This window comes from Megascapheus bottae, chromosome 11 (genome assembly GCF_031878675.1).
Source record: "Megascapheus bottae isolate mThoBot1 chromosome 11, mThoBot2.hap1, whole genome shotgun sequence".
Classification (NCBI taxonomy): domain Eukaryota; kingdom Metazoa; phylum Chordata; class Mammalia; order Rodentia; family Geomyidae; genus Megascapheus; species Megascapheus bottae.
In genome coordinates this window covers 32316-47311 of record NC_143519.1, presented here as the reverse complement: position 1 = coordinate 47311, position 14996 = coordinate 32316, and the positions used below count along the sequence as shown (strand labels likewise).

Below are 14996 nucleotides of genomic sequence, written 5' to 3'. Positions count from 1 at the left end.
GTCTGTGTGCCTGTGTGTATGCGTGTGTGTCTGTGTGCCTGAGTGTCTGTCTGTGTGTCTATGTCTGTGTGTGTCTGTGTCTGTGTGTGTCTGTGTGCCTGAGTTTCTGTGTCTGTCTGTGTGTGTCTGTATCTGTGTGTCTGTGTCTGTCTGTCTGTGTGTCTGTGTCTGTCTGTGTATCTGTATCTGTATGTCTGTGTGTGTCTGTCTGTCTGTTGTCTGTGTCTGTGTGTCTGTGTCTGTCTGTGTCTGTTGTCTATGTGTCTGTCTGTGTGAGTCTGTGTGTCTGTGTGCCTGAGTGTCTGTGTGTGTCTGTGTGTGTCTGTCTGTGTCTGTGTGTGTGTCTGTGTGTGTGTGTCTGTGTCTGTGTGCCTGAGTGTCTGTGTGTGTCTGTATCTGTGTCTGTCTGTGTCTGTCTGTGTGCCTGAGTGTCTGTGTCTGTCTGTGTGTCTGTGTCTGTATCTGTGCCTGTGTCTCTGTGTCTGTGTCTGTCTGTCTGTGTGTCTGTCTATGTCTGTGTGTCTGTGTCTGTGTGTGTGTGTCTGTCTGTCTGTGTGTGTCTGTCTGTGTCTGTATCTCTGTGTGTGTCTGTGTGTGTGTCTGTGCGTGTGTCTGTCTGTATCTGTGTGTGTGTCTGTGTCTGTCTGTATCTGTGTGTGTGTCTGTGTCTGTTGTCTGTGTGTGTGTCTGTGTGCGTGTCTGTCTGTGTGTCTGTGTCTGTCTGTGTCTGTCTGTGTGTCTGTGTCTGTCTGTGTGTGTCTGTATCTGTGAGTGTGTGTGTCTGTCTGTGTGTGTCTGTATCTGTGAGTGTGTGTGTGTCTGTCTGTGTCTGTGTGTCTGTCTGTGTGTGTGTGTCTGTCTGTCTGTGTCTGTGTGTCTGTGTCTGTGTGTGCCTGTGTGCCTGAGTGTCTGTGTCTGTGTGTGTGTGTGTGTGTGTCTGTGTCTGTGTGTGTCTGTGTCTGTCTGTGTGCCTGTGTGCCTGAGTGTCTGTCTGTGTGTCTGTGTCTGTGTGTGTCTGTCTGTGTGTCTGTGTCTGTGTGTGTCTGTCTGTGTCTGTATCTGTGAGTGTGTATGTGTCTGTCTGTGTCTGTGTGTCTGTCTGTGTGTGTCTGTGTGTGTCTGTGTGCCTGTGTGCCTGAGTGTCTGTGTCTGTGTGTGTGCCTGTGTGCCTGAGTGTCTGTCTGTGTGTCTGTGTCTGTGTGTGTCTGTCTGTGTGTCTGTGTGTGTCTGTGTGTGTGTGTCTGTGTCTGTCTGTGTGTGTCTGTGTCTGTGTGCCTGTGTGCCTGTGGGTCTGTGTGTGTCTGTCTGTGTGTCTGTGTGTGTCTGTGTGTGTCTGTCTGTGTGTTTGTGTGTGTGTCTGCGTGTCAGGTGCGGTCAGTGTTGGCGGTGGACGCGGGGCGCAGGGACGAGGATGGAGGAGGTCATGTTTGCTCACGTGGACGCGTTCACCACGCTCCTCCAGGCTCCAGGGCGGTCCAGTGCGGGAGGTCCCCGCCGGCTCCCGCGGTGGCGTCTCCCCACCCTCGTGCGCCCCGCGGCGGGCGGCGGCGAGGCCCGGTGGTGACGGGGGGAGGAGGGGAGCTCGGCGGGGGCCTCGACGCCTGGTCTGGCCGCGGATGCGGGCGAGCGGGGCCGGCGGGGCCGGCGGCCAGCGCGGTTAGGCCCGGCGTTCGCCCGCGCGCACCGACGGTTGCCCCTCCCTCCACCTGGCTCCGGGCGCGAGCGGCGCCCGCTCGGAGACGGTTGCGGAGCGAGGCGTCGGTGCCGGCGTGGCCGCCGGGCTCCCTCGACCGGCGTGGGCACGCGTGCGGGCGCCGTCGGGCGGGAGATGAGCCTGCGGTCCGCTAGGGTGGCGCCGCAGGCGGAGGGCGCGGAGCCGCCGCAGGCGGAGGCGGGGTCCGACGGGGAGGAGCAGGGGCCGCCGCCGCCGCCGCCGCCGCCGCCCGGGCCCGGGAAGGAGCATGGGCCGCGGCCGCCGTCCCCGCCGAGCTGGGCCTCGGGGCCGCCCTCGGAGCGGCCGCAGCCGCTGGGGCAGGAGGCGCCCGCCCAGCGCGAGGCGCCGCGCCGCCCCCGCCGCCCGCGCGGCCCGCGCCGCGGCTGCCACACCGACTGCGTGGAGCAGCCGCTGTCGCGCTCCTTCGGCCGGCTGGGCCGCGCCGTGGCCTCGCACCCCTGGGCGTTCCTGCTGGCGCCGCTGGCGCTGACGGCCGCGCTGGGCTCGGGCTTCATGTTCCTGCCCGCGGAGAAGGAGAGCCTGGAGGAGCACTACACGCCCGTGGGCGGCCCCGCCAAGGCCGAGCGCCGCTTCGTGCAGGGCCACTTCGCCACCAACGACTCGGACCGCTTCTCGGCCGCCCGGATGAGCGCCGAGACCAACTTCGCGTCGGTGCTGGTGGTGGGCACCTCGGCCTCGCTGCTGGAGGCGGAGGTGTTCGCCGAGGTGAGCCGGCTGGACCAGGCCGTGCGCGGCCTGCGCGCGGTGCTGGACGACGGCACCCAGATCCGCTACGGCGACGCCTGCGCCAAGTTCCGGGCGCACTGCGTGCCGCCCAACCCGCTGCTGCACGCCTGGCAGCGGGACCCGGCGCTGGACCTGGGCCGCGTCACCTTCCCGGTCCTCGACCTGGCCGGCCACCCGGTCTTCCTGGCCGGCTACTTCGGGGGGAACACGCTGGGCGAGAGCGCGGGGCGGAGCCGCCGCCTGCTGGCCTCGAAGGCCATGCACCTGCTGTACTTCCTGCAGACGGAGGAGCCCGCGCAGAGCGAGCGCAGCAAGGCCTGGCTGACGCACTTCCTGGACCGCTTCAGCGACCTGCAGCGCAGCCTGGCCCTGGAGAGCATCGAGGTGCCGGCCGGCCGGCGCCCCCGGGGGAGCGGGGTTTGGAGGGAGGCCCCGGGGGAGCGCGGTGCGGGGGGGCGCGGGCTCCAACCTCCCAAAGACCGGACGCCCTGGCTGTGGAGGGGAGCGATGGCCCTCCTCCCCCCCCCCTCCCTCCACGTCTCCCTTTCTCCCTCTCCTGCCAGCCCAGGGCTTGCGCTCTACCCCTCAGCCTCAGCACCTCTTCCCGCGCGGCTTGCGGCATGCGGGGCCGCAGTCCACCACCAGGCGACTCCTCCCGGCCCTGGGGCCCGGGCTTCTGATACAGTGTCCTGACGCTGCCCATCACCCTCCAGGCCGAAGGGCCGCCGCCCCAGGGCTCCCAGGGGCCACTGGCCCCGCACTCCCAAGTGAGAGAGCCAGCAACACTGTGGATACAAACAGGACAGGAGGCCTGGGAACGTGGCTTCGCGGCAGGGTGCCTGCCCAGTATGCAGGAAGCCCTGGGTGCCTTTCCTCAGGAACACTGCAAAAACAGGAGGAGCTGGAGCACAGGCCTTGAGCACAGGGAGAGGCCCGGGGACAGAACCCAGGCCCTGAGTCCAAGCCCCAGAACGGGCAAAAAAATAATAATAATAATTATTATTATAAAGAAGCCTGATGGCTGTGAGAGCTACTGGAAAGAGCCCGTGGAGACCGGGCCATCATGAAACGATATTTATACAATCTGGTAAAATTAGGAAGGCCGCAACCTCCACATTTATTAATGTCATGATTTCACAGTTTCATGTAAAATCTAGTTCCGGTGCATGTAGCTTTTAGATTTTGTTTTTGAAAGAAATTTCAAAGTACAATGCAGATTTTGTGGGAAGAAGCAGACCTATATATTTTTCTCTGCTCTAAAATGCCACATGTCTCAACATTTCATTTTTAACATGTTTCTTTTGATAAAGTGTGTCAAGATAATTTGTACCTCATCTTAAATATTTCTTTGTTGCAGGTGGTCCACTTTACATCACTTTCCAGACAACTGGAATTTGAGGCAACTACTATGACAGTGGTCCCCTTGTTTCACATGGCATATGTTTTAATCATACTGTTTGCAATCATATCATGTTTCAGGTAAATGTTTCATGTTTCTTTTTTATTTTCTCTTTCTTTATTTTTTTCTTTCTTCCTTCTTTCTGCCAGTCCTGGGGCTTGAACCTCAGGGTCTTTGGCACTATCACTGAGCTGCTGCTGCTGCTTTTCTTTTTCTGGTCAGTCATAGGGCTTGAACTCTGGGCCTGGACACTGTCCTTGACCTGTTCAGCTCAAGGCTATTGCTCTACCACTTGAGCCCTGACACCACTTTTGGATTTCTGCTGGTTATTTGGAGATAAGAGTAGTGCCTGGGCTGGCTTTGAACCATGATCCTCAGATTGCAGCCTCCTAAGTAGCTAGGATTATAGGCGTGAACCACCGCACCCAGCTACATTATACTTTTTTTTTTTGCCAGTCCTGGGGCTTGAACTCAGGGCCTGGGTACTGTCCGTGGACAGTTTTTGCTTAAGATTAGTGCTCTGCCACTTGAACCACAGCACCACTTCTGGGTTTTTCTGAATATGTGGTATCAGGGAACCGAACCCAGGGCTTCATGTATGCTAACTGAGCACTCTACCACTAGGCTATGCTCTTGGCCCACATTATACTTTTAAAGTATAAATTCAATGCTATTATGTCTATACTGTTATGAAACTTTATAACTGTTTTAAACCTCAGTCCCAGTGAAACTTTAATCAATTTCTATTGATACTTGTTTGCCTATTTTAGAAACTTGTTCTTTTGTAGCTGGCTTAATCCGCTCACTGTGTTGTTTCAATATCCATGTTGGAACATGTATAAGAGCTTCGTTCCTTTTTATGTCTGCACAGTATTGAGTCCTTATATTTTGTTCGTTTTTTTTCTAGTTTTTTTTTTTTTCCCATTTAGGGCTCCTTGCAATTCCATAGGAAGTTGAGGGTTGATTTCCGAATTAAAACACTGTTGGAATTTTAAGAGGGATCAGGATCATGTTGAATATGTAGATTATTGTTGCAAAATTGCCTATTTTTTAAAAAAAATAAAGCAATAATTCTTAACTAAAAGAACTTTATGTTTATATTGGTCTTCAGTTTCTTTCACTTGCTTTGTTGAATTCCCATATATTTTATTCTTTTAGAATTATTTAGATGAGACTTCTTCCCTTTTGGATTGAGCACATGCATAGAAATACGACTAACATTTGTGCCTGTAATTCTTGCTACTTAGGAAGCTGAGGTCAGAGGATCAGGTTCAAAGCCAGCCTAAGCAGAAAAGTCCACAAGACTCTTTTATCTCCAACTAACCATCAAATAGCTAGAAGTGGAGTTGTGGTTTACATGCATGAAAAATAGCCCTGAGTGAAAAAGCTAAAGGACAGTGCCCAGACCCTGAGTTCAAGCCCCAGTACTGGCGTATACACACACACACACACCCCGCACACGCATGCGCGCGCACACACACAAGAAAAAGTGAAAAACAATGCTGAAAAGGGAAGTGGTTCTGTGGCTCACGTGGTAGAGCACTAGCCTTGAGCTGAAGAGTTCAGGAACAGTGTCCAGGCCCACAGTTTAAGCTCCACAACAGACCAAAAAATAAATTGTTTGGAGCCTGGAGTGTGACCTAGTGATAGAGTGCTTGCCTAGCATGCACAAAGCCTTGGGTTCAATTCTTCATTACCACATACACAGAAAAAGCCGGAAGGGGTGCTGTGGCTCAAGTAGTAGAGTACTAGCCGAGGGGAAAAAAAAAAAAAAAGCAACCCAAGGACAGTGCCCTAGCCCTAAGTTTTGGTCACAGGACTAGCAAAAAAACAAAACAAAACAAAACAAAAAAACATGCTGAAAAGATGTGGGGCAAGGGGTTCCCTTTACATTGTTGTTGGGGATGTAAACTAGTGTGTCCTCTGTGTAAATCAGTAGAAGGTTCCTCAAAACTGAAAAATTGAAATGTATCATAGTACTATGTTGTATCATTCTTGATATCCAGAGGTATTTCTGTACACTTACCTTTATTGTGACATAATTGTCAATAGTAAAGTCTAAAATCAGTCTGGGTGCCCATCAACAGATGAGTGTATAAGGAGAATGTAATATACATACAGTATAGAGTATTATTTAGCCACAAAGAAGAATGAAATAATGTCATTTGCAGGAAGATGAATAGAAATAGAGATCATCCTGTTGAGCAAAATAAGTTATACTGGGTGGGGAGTTTGGCCTAGTGGTAGAGTGCTTGCCTAGCATGCACAAAGACACGGGTTCGATTCCTCGGTACCACATACATAGAAAAAAGCTGGAAGTGGTGCTGAGGCTCAAGTGGTAGAGCTCTAGCCTTGAGAAAGTCCAAGGACAGTGCTCAGGCCCTGAGCTCAAGCCCAGGACTGGCCAAAAAAAAATGCACAAATTGTTACAGACATACGCATGATTAAAAATGAAGTGACAATCTAGACAAGTGTAACAGACAAAAACTTCACATAATACAGATTCATGAGCTTTGAAATGTAGGAGTTATATAGTATTGTGATTATGGCTAATTAAGGATCAGGGGTGGGGTAGAAAGATAATGGTATATGAGTGCATCCCCCAACAGTTCATGTGCAGGAAGCTTGGATCTGGTGTGATGGTGTTAAGAGGTGATGAAATTGTATGAAATGCTGCCTGGTTATAAAATGGTTAGGTCTTTGAGGGTTTTTTCTCTCCAGAGGGACCTGTCTAGTTTCTGTGACAAGTCACGTAAAAAAAAAGGGAGAGCCAGGAGTGAGGCCTACTGGTAGAGTGCCTCACCTAGCATGCATGAAGCCCTGGGTTTAATTCCTCAGTACCACATACTAAGAAAAAGCTGGAAGTAGCAGAGTGCTAGCCTTGAGTAAAGTGTCCAAGGTAGGGCTGGGCGTGGTGGCTCACACCTGTCACCCTAGCTACTCAGGAGGCTGAAATCTGAGGGTCACAGTTCAAAGCCAGCCCAGGCACTAAAGTCCGTGAGACTCTTAACCATTGTGGCTCAAGGCTCAAGGGTAGGGCAGTAGCCTTGAGCTGAAGAGCTCCGGGACAGTGTCCAGGCTCAGTTCAGGCCCCAGGACTGGCAAAACAAAAAACAAAAACAGAAACAGAAATTTGACTTTTGAATCTGTTCCTGACTTGCCATATGTGTTCTTTCTCTCTTCTCCACCCCGTCTTTCTTCCTACAGCCATGATGGCATCTACTATGTTATTGGACTTTCACAATTACGAGTTTAGTAAACCTAGCCTCAGTGATTTTGCTAAGCAACAGAAAATGGATATTCTTTATTACTGCTAAGTTCCAATTCACACTCCGCTGCAAGTCAATATAAAGTTAGTCATCTGTAAATTTAGCTTTGGTAAACCTTTGTGATTTTGAAGTGTTAGTGGAATAGTGCCTGGCTATCTGTATAAGAACCACCTGAAGGGGCCAGGAGTGTAACCTAGTGGTAGAGTGCTTGCCTAGCATGCATGAAGCCCTGGGTTTGATTCCTTGGTACCACATACACAGGAAAAGCTGGAAGTTGTGCTATGGCTCATGTGAAAGAGTGCTAGCCTTGAGCTACCTAGTGCTCAAGAACAGTGCCCAGGCCCTGAGTTTCAGCCCCAGGACTGGCAAAAAAGAACCACCTGGGAAGTTTAGTAAAAATATAGATTGTCTACTCTTCTGTCCCCCTTTCCCCTCCTCCTCCTCCTCCCGCTCCTTGTTTTTAGACAGTTGGTATGGTATAGTGCTTGCAAGCCTGAAGATCTCCAGCAGACAAGCAGATGAGTGTAGAAATGATTAGTTCAAGGGCTTATGACTGTAGGTATCCAAGAATGGTATCAATGGGTGGAGTTTTAGGATGTAAGTTACCACCCCAGATTTTGTGATTTTTTTGTTTTCATTCTAAATTTCCAGGTTGAACTGTATACGAACCAAAGTTGGAGTTGCAGTTTTTGGAGTGTTTAATGTTGCCATGGCAGTGGTTAGTGGCTTTGGCCTGATGTTGCACATTGGGGTACCATTTGTGATCATAGTTGCCAATTCCCCATTTCTTATTCTAGGTGAGTAAAATAAAATGTGAGGTTGTGTGTGTGTGTGTGTGTGTGTGTGTGTGTGTTATTAAGTAGAAAAGGAAATAAATTTTATGAATCTCAGGAAATAGGAAAAATCAAGATGAATTAAATACCTTTTTTTTTTTTGCCAATCCCAGGCTTGAGCTCATGGCTTGAGCACTGTCCTTGGGCTTTCTCAAGGCCACTTGTGCCTCTGCACCACTTCCAGCATTTTCTTGTGTGTGTGTGTGTGTGTGTGTGTGTTTATTCAGTCTATATTTTTTGTTCAATTATTTTTTTATTGTAATTAATAGAAGGGTTACATTATATTCACCAGATAGAAAGTGTATTACTTCACAAACATTGATGCCCCTTTATCCTTAATAAATAGCTTGTGATATGGACCCAGGAAGCCGTAAGCTGGAAGAAGACTTCAGGCCCCTGGTGCCCCAAACCTTAATTCCACAGTCTGGTGTTCATTATTGTCCATTCCTGGACACTGCAGTTTGCAACACTTAAGATTTATTTTGGTAGTATTTCTGATTTCAGGAGCACCCACGGCTGGCAGTACAGCTCAGTTGTGGAGTACTTGCTTAGTATGTATGAAGTCTTCATTTTGAGTCCTAGCACTACAGAAAGGAAGAAGCAGAGTACTTACTGGGTTCTGGAGCAATGAGTTAGTGCCTTGCGTAACCTGGGCAATTGAAGTTTGAATAACAACATTCTCAGTTTCAGGAACAGGCCAGTAGGAAAACTATGTGTACATGTATGAGCCTCTGTGTACGTCTAGAAACTATGTGATATCATTCAAATTATACCACATATATAGACTGATGCTAACTATAAACATATACACCCAGCTTATTTTAAGCAAGATAATTTTGGTTGGATGTGTTTGTACATTAGTGTGAAAGAACTTAGGAACGAAAGTTATTTTTCATCAAGTTTAGTGGACTTGATACACACTGCTAATATTGCTTCAACTAACCATCAGCTTGTTTTTTTGATCTAATTACTAAAACACTTGGGGAATCGAGTATGTCTTGGTATATGTAAAATTATAGGAGTATGAACACAGCAAAGACTGACAACAGAGGAAGGAATGTCAAATTCTGTGGTGAACCTGGAGGCAATTAGAACATTCCAGGGAAGACAGGGTTTAAGTAGAGACTGGAAAGACAAGTGAGGCTTTACTATAGAAAACAAAAATGGTGAATATATTTACTTGATGTACATTAACATGTATGAAGAGTTTGTTTCTTATTTTCCCAGGTGTTGGGGTTGATGACATGTTTATCATGATTTCTGCCTGGCAGAAGACCAGCCTCCTGGTTACCCTAAGAGAACGGCTTTCCAGTGTCTATTCAAAGGTGGCGGTATCCATTACAATCACCTCCGTCACCAATGTACTTGCCTTCTATACTGGTATAATGAGCTCTTTCAGGTCCGTACAGTACTTTTGCATCTATACAGGAACAACCCTGATATTTTGTTATTGTTACAAAATCACCTGTTTTGGGGCAGTTATGGCTTTGGATGGTAGAAGAGAAGTATGCTGCCTGCATTGGGTGAAAAAGCCAGACCCCAAATATGCCTCATTCAAAAAGACCTGCTGCTTCCCACTGGGTGCTGTCCCAGATGAAGATGAAATTGATAACCATCCAATGAATTTGTTTTTTAGAGACCATTTTGGTCCTTTTCTCACAACCACCAAATGCAAGCTTTTTGTAGTGTTGACATACATTTTGTACATCATAAGCAGCATTTATGGGTGTTTCCATGTGCAAGAGGGTTTAGACCTTCGAAATCTGGCAAGTGACGATTCCTACATCATACCATATTTTAATGTAGAGCAAGATTATTTTTCAGAGTATGGTCCTAGAGTTATGGTTGTTGTTACTGAAAGTATTAACTATTGGGATGAAGATGTAAGGCAAGAATTAGAAAAATGTCTGATAGAGTTTGAGGAAAATAGCTATATAGATAAAAATCTTACAGAATTTTGGTTGCGGCAATATGTAAAATATATGCAAAATAGCAGTCAGGATCTCAATAATAAGAAAACTTTTATGGATAACCTTTCTGTTTTTTTAAGTATGTTTCCAATTTTTACATATGATGTTAATGTTTCTTCATCAAACGAAATCACTTCTTCCAGGGGTTTTGTTCAAGTTATGAGGGTTTCTTCCTCAAAAAATAAGAAGCTAATGTTAGTCCAGTTACGAGACATAGCCGACAAGTGTGGAGTTCCCCTAATGGTGTACAACCAGGCATTCATATTCTTTGATCAGTTTGCTGCTATACTAGAAAACACTGTTAGAAATGTCATAGTTGCATCAATAGCTATGTTCATAGTTTCCCTATTGTTAATTCCTCATCCAGTGTGCTCCGTATGGGTAACTTTTGCTATTGCTTCTGTGATTGTGGGCGTAACAGGTTTCATGGCATTCTGGAAAGTCAATCTTGATTCCATATCCATGATTAATCTTGTCATATGTATAGGGTTTTCTTTTGATTTTTCTGCACACATCTCCTATGCATTTGTTTCCAGTTCTAAGACCACAGTAAATGGAAAAGCAACGGATGCATTATATATGCTAGGTTATCCAGTGCTACAAAGTGCCATCTCGACAATAATAGGGGTGTGTGTTTTATCTGCAGCTAAAGCATATGTCTTCAGGACATTCTTTAAGATTATGTTTCTTGTTATGCTATTTGGGGCTGCTCACGGTCTAATTTTTATTCCAGTATTCTTAACCTTTTTTTGATAATCTGTTTAACATGTCCACCAACAATTCAAAGACCAGTTATTTAATTTTTTTTCTTTTTGCTCAATTTGGTCTGATTTTTTTTTAAAGGGGCACTGTGAGGAATAGAAAAAAAGAGACATGCAGGTAAAAGAGGGACTGCTGGGGCAAAGAAAAGAGGCTGATGAGAATGTGAAGGAGAAGGGGGGACCAAGAAGGTAATGGATTATGTAATTGTAACAGCTCTGAACATCACCTTTATATTAACAATTTAAAAATTAAAAAAGAAGGTAATGGAGGATACATTATAAATGTGTGATAATTTCTCAATGAAAACCGTTACTCTGTACAATTGATATATACTTATTAAAATAATATTTAAACATACAAGTAATGTATAATAAAAAGAAAGTTTAAAAGATAATTATTAATAACCTTTAAGTAAAGGCATGTTTCCATGACTCAGAAATCCTTCTGTTTGTTTTAAAAATATTCTCAGACATATTGATATTACATTAAACTATATTTACTAAATGAAAAAGTATTGTCCTATTTATTGTCTCTTAAATTCAGTATACGGTATAATTTTCCAATTACTTTTTAACCATTGGGAGTTTATTCCTAAACATTCAAGTAATATTATATATTATTCATACTATAAATAGAAGAATATTTTATTCTTTCTATATGTATTATGATGTGAAAAATAAATTTCCTAGCTTGAGCTTTTCTAAAAAGTTCTTAAAAATATTTTTTTGCCTGGTGCAGTGGCTCATGCCTGTAATCCTAGCCTCTCAGGAGGCTAAGATCAAGGATTGCAGTTCAAAGCCAGCCTGGGCACTAAAGACCATGAGATTCTCATCTCCCATTAATTACTAGAAAACGGGAAGTGTGGCTGTGGCTCAGGGGTAGGGCCCAGTGTTCAAGCCCCACAATCCCCAGGGTGTGGGCACTGCTCCTGAGCTCTTTTGCTGAAGACTAGCACTGTACCACTTTGAGCCACAGTTCCACTCACGGATTTTGATTGATTTATTGGAGTTGAACCTCATGGGGACTTTTCTTCCCGGGCTGGTTTCCAAAGGTGAACCTCAGGATCTCAGCTTTCTGAGTATCTAGGATTACAGGTGTGGGCCATGTGTGTTTGGCTTTAAAATGTGTATGTGGAGATGTGTGTTTAAACCAGGTGTCTGTGGTTCATGCCTCTAATTCTAGCTACTCAGGAGGTTGAGATGTGAAGGAGATGGTGTTTGGAAGTGAGGAGGTGAAGCATGAACAGAAAAGTCTTGAGAGATTCTGTCTGCAGATAGCCTGCAAAAAGCTGGGCTGTGGATGTGGCTGTAGTGGCAGCATACCATTTATGAGCAAGAAATCTGACAGATGGCTTAAGGCCCTGAGTTCAAACTCTGTTATTGTAAGGAAAAAAAAAAGAAAAAGAAAATGTAATGGGATGGTAGTGCAAGGCTATAATCCCAGCTACTCCACAGGTGGACACCAGACAGATTGACATTCGAGGACAGTTGTCACAAATGAGCCAAGATCTTATCTGAGAAAATAAAGCAAAAAGTATTGGGCAGCCTGGCTCAGGTGATAGTGCACTGGGTTCAAACTTTGTACCTCAAGAAATGAGGGTGGGAATGAGACAGGAGGAGGAGATGGGACGGGGGAGAGAAAGAGTGAATGAGCAAGAGAGCAATTCTCTTTCCAGATCAGTGTATAAAACCCACTTACATCTTTAGTAAGTGGTTTGCACTTTGGCATGCAGGGTTTCTTGTCTGGAAGGAAAGTGTTGTCCAGGGTCTGGGTGCAGCAGTGAGATTTTTTTTGGTAGGTGGGGCTTGAACTCAGTGCTTGGGCACCGTCCCTGAGCTTTTTGCTCAAGGCTAGCACTCTACCACTCTGAGCCTCAGTGTCACTTCTGTTTTTCTGGTGGTTAATTGGAGATAAGAGTGTCATGGACTTTGATACCTGGGCTGGCTTTGATCCTCCAATCTCAATCTCCTGAGTAGCTAGGATTCCATGCATGATCCACAGATGCCCAGCTTCTTTACCGTTTTCTGAGGCTGGGCCCACGTTTATACTGTTCCCCCCTTGGGGGTGCAGTGCCGTGTGAGAGACACTTCCCAGGATGTGTGTAGTTGAAACAAATGCATACTTAAAAATGGTGGAGATGAGAAGTTTAGAGATCCTGTTGGACCTGGCAGCATCTAAGAAGTGTGTTGACACAACCATCAGCTTGGGTGTGGTCACCCTGGCCAGACTGCAGTGACTGGCAGTACTAAAGACGAGTGGCTCACATCAGCCACTTCACGTGACTCCCTTGGTGGACTGATGCATTGGAATGAATGATTGCCTCTTGGTGGGTGATCACTAGCCTCCTGTTATTTGCAGAACTGGACTGTGTCTTGATTATGAGGTGGTTAGAATAAGTGCCACCATTCTTGCTTGATCTGCTCTGCTGGGGCCTATTCAGGAGCTCATGCACCCCAAAGATATGAGCTCTTATAAATTTTATTTAGTGAATTTTACTATAGTTTTGAAAAAAATGAATGTGATATATCCAAACTTTTATTTTGCGATTTATATGGGTGAATTGTATGGTATGTGAATGGCAGTTTGAAGAAACTCCGAAGGGATATAACCAAATTCACTAACTGGGTAAAAGGACAATAAAAATGGCTAAGGACAACAAAAGCTGTGATCATCCAGACTTTATGGTAAGACAATGGAACATGTGTATCAGTTGTCTAGGCCCAGAACAATAGCTTATTTTCAATCAAACCTTTGAACAGGTTATTTTGCAGAATACTTACTGTGCATGGGAATGAACAGGCTCAACGCGGACAAGCCCAGCTAGATCCGGATGGCTCCGATGCAGGGCCGAGGGAGTGCGAACGAGGGCCTTGGGCTCCAGAGGGCCCAGACTTTGGTCTGGAAGAGGGAGCTTCTCCATCCCAGGGCCTGGACAGCCCTGGACAGAGCTGCCCGTGGGGTGTGGGGCCATGGGTAGGGCGGCATTGTGAGCTCAGAAGACAAACAGCCGGCTTGACTCCAGGAGACGCCCGAGGCCTCGAAGGGGCCCAGAGAGGAAAATGAGGAGGCCCCAGACCCTCTTTGGGGCCCGTGCGCCCGTGCGTGGCGCCGGGGCTGTGGACTTTTGGACATCGCACCAGGGCAGCTGTTTCCTCGACCAGTTCTCCCACCAGGAACTCACAGCTCAGGCCTCCTCCGCTGTGCTGAGGTCTCAGCCTCAGGAGAAGAGGGTGGAGCGGCCCAGGGGCGGGGCAAGCGAGAGGAAGTGAGCGGCCCAGGGGCGGGGCCTGTGGGTGGAGCGTGAGAGGGACCGGGCAAGGGCAAGGAAGTGAGCGGCCCAGGGGCGGGGCCTGTGGGCGGAGCATGAGAGGGGCGGGGCAAGCGAGAGGAAGTGAGCGGCCCAGGGGCGGGGCCTGTGGGCGGAGCATGAGAGGGGCGAGGCAAGGGCAAGGAAGTGAGTGGCCCAGGGGCGGGGCCTGTGGGCGGAGCAGAGCAAGAGAGACGAGAGGGGCGGGGCAAGAGAGGAAGTGAGCGGCCCAGGGGCGGGACCTGTGGGCGGAGCATGAGAGGGGCGGGGCAAGCGAGAGGAAGTGAGCGGCCTAGGGGCGGGGCCTGTGGGCGGAGCATGAGAGGGGCGGGGCAAGCGAGAGGGAGTGAGCGGCCCAGGGGCGGGGCCTGTAGGCGGAGCAGAGCAAGAGAGACGAGAGGGGCGGGGCAAGAGAGAGGAAGTGAGAGGCCCAGGGGCGGGGCCTGTAGGCGGAGCAGAGCAAGAGAGACGAGAGGGGCGGGGCAAGAGAGAGGAAGTGAGAGGCCCAGGGGCGAGGCCTGTGGGCGGAGCATGAGAGGGACGGGGCAAGGGCAAGGAAGTGAGCGGCCCAGGGGCGGGGCCTGTGGGCGGAGCATGAGAGGGACGGGGCAAGGGCAAGGAAGTGAGCGGCCCAGGGGCGGGGCCTGTGGGCGGAGCAGAGCAAGAGAGACGAGAGGGGCGGGGCAAGAGAGGAAGTGAGCGGCCCAGGGGCGGGACCTGTGGGCGGAGCATGAGAGGGGCGGGGCAAGCGAGAGGAAGTGAGCGGCCTAGGGGCGGGGCCTGTAGGCGGAGCAGAGCAAGAGAGGTGAGAGGGGCGGGGCAAGAGAGAGGAAGTGAGCGGCCCAGGGGCGAGGCCTGTGGGCGGAGCAGAGCAAGAGAGGTGAGAGGGGCGGGGCAAGCGAGAGGAAGTGAGCGGCCCAGGGGCGAGGCTTTTGGGAGGAGCATGAGAGGGGCGGGGCATGATAGAAAGTGAGCGGCCCAGGGGCGGGGCCTGT

At 48.7% G+C, this 14996-nt stretch overlaps 1 protein-coding gene and 1 long non-coding RNA gene across 2 annotated transcripts; one reads left to right on the top strand and one right to left on the bottom strand.

The window, feature by feature from the left end:
- Positions 1-1768: 1768 nt before the first annotated feature.
- Ptchd3 (patched domain containing 3) lies at positions 1769-11185 on the top strand. Its single transcript, XM_090341821.1, has 4 exons — positions 1769-2845; positions 3819-3940; positions 7781-7926; positions 9190-11185. The coding sequence occupies exons 1-4, from the start codon at positions 1829-1831 to the stop codon at positions 10683-10685; spliced, it is 2781 nt and encodes a 926-aa protein (XP_090197947.1). The 5' UTR covers positions 1769-1828; the 3' UTR covers positions 10686-11185.
- Positions 8423-13627, bottom strand: LOC150056639 (uncharacterized). Its single transcript, XR_016537078.1, has 2 exons — positions 13475-13627; positions 8423-8546 (listed from the first exon to the last, which is right to left on the bottom strand). It is a non-coding gene; the product is annotated as an uncharacterized LOC150056639 (long non-coding RNA).
- Between the last annotated feature and the right edge of the window lie 1369 nt (positions 13628-14996).

Coding starts and splice junctions, on each gene's coding strand:
- Ptchd3 (XM_090341821.1), top strand. CDS start 1,829: ATGAGCCTGCGGTCCGCTAGGGTGGCGCCGCAGGCGGAGGGCGCGGAG. Junction 3,941..7,780: donor GCAATCATATCATGTTTCAG/GTAAATGTTTCA, acceptor CTAAATTTCCAG/GTTGAACTGTATACGAACCA. Junction 7,927..9,189: donor TTCCCCATTTCTTATTCTAG/GTGAGTAAAATA, acceptor TTATTTTCCCAG/GTGTTGGGGTTGATGACATG.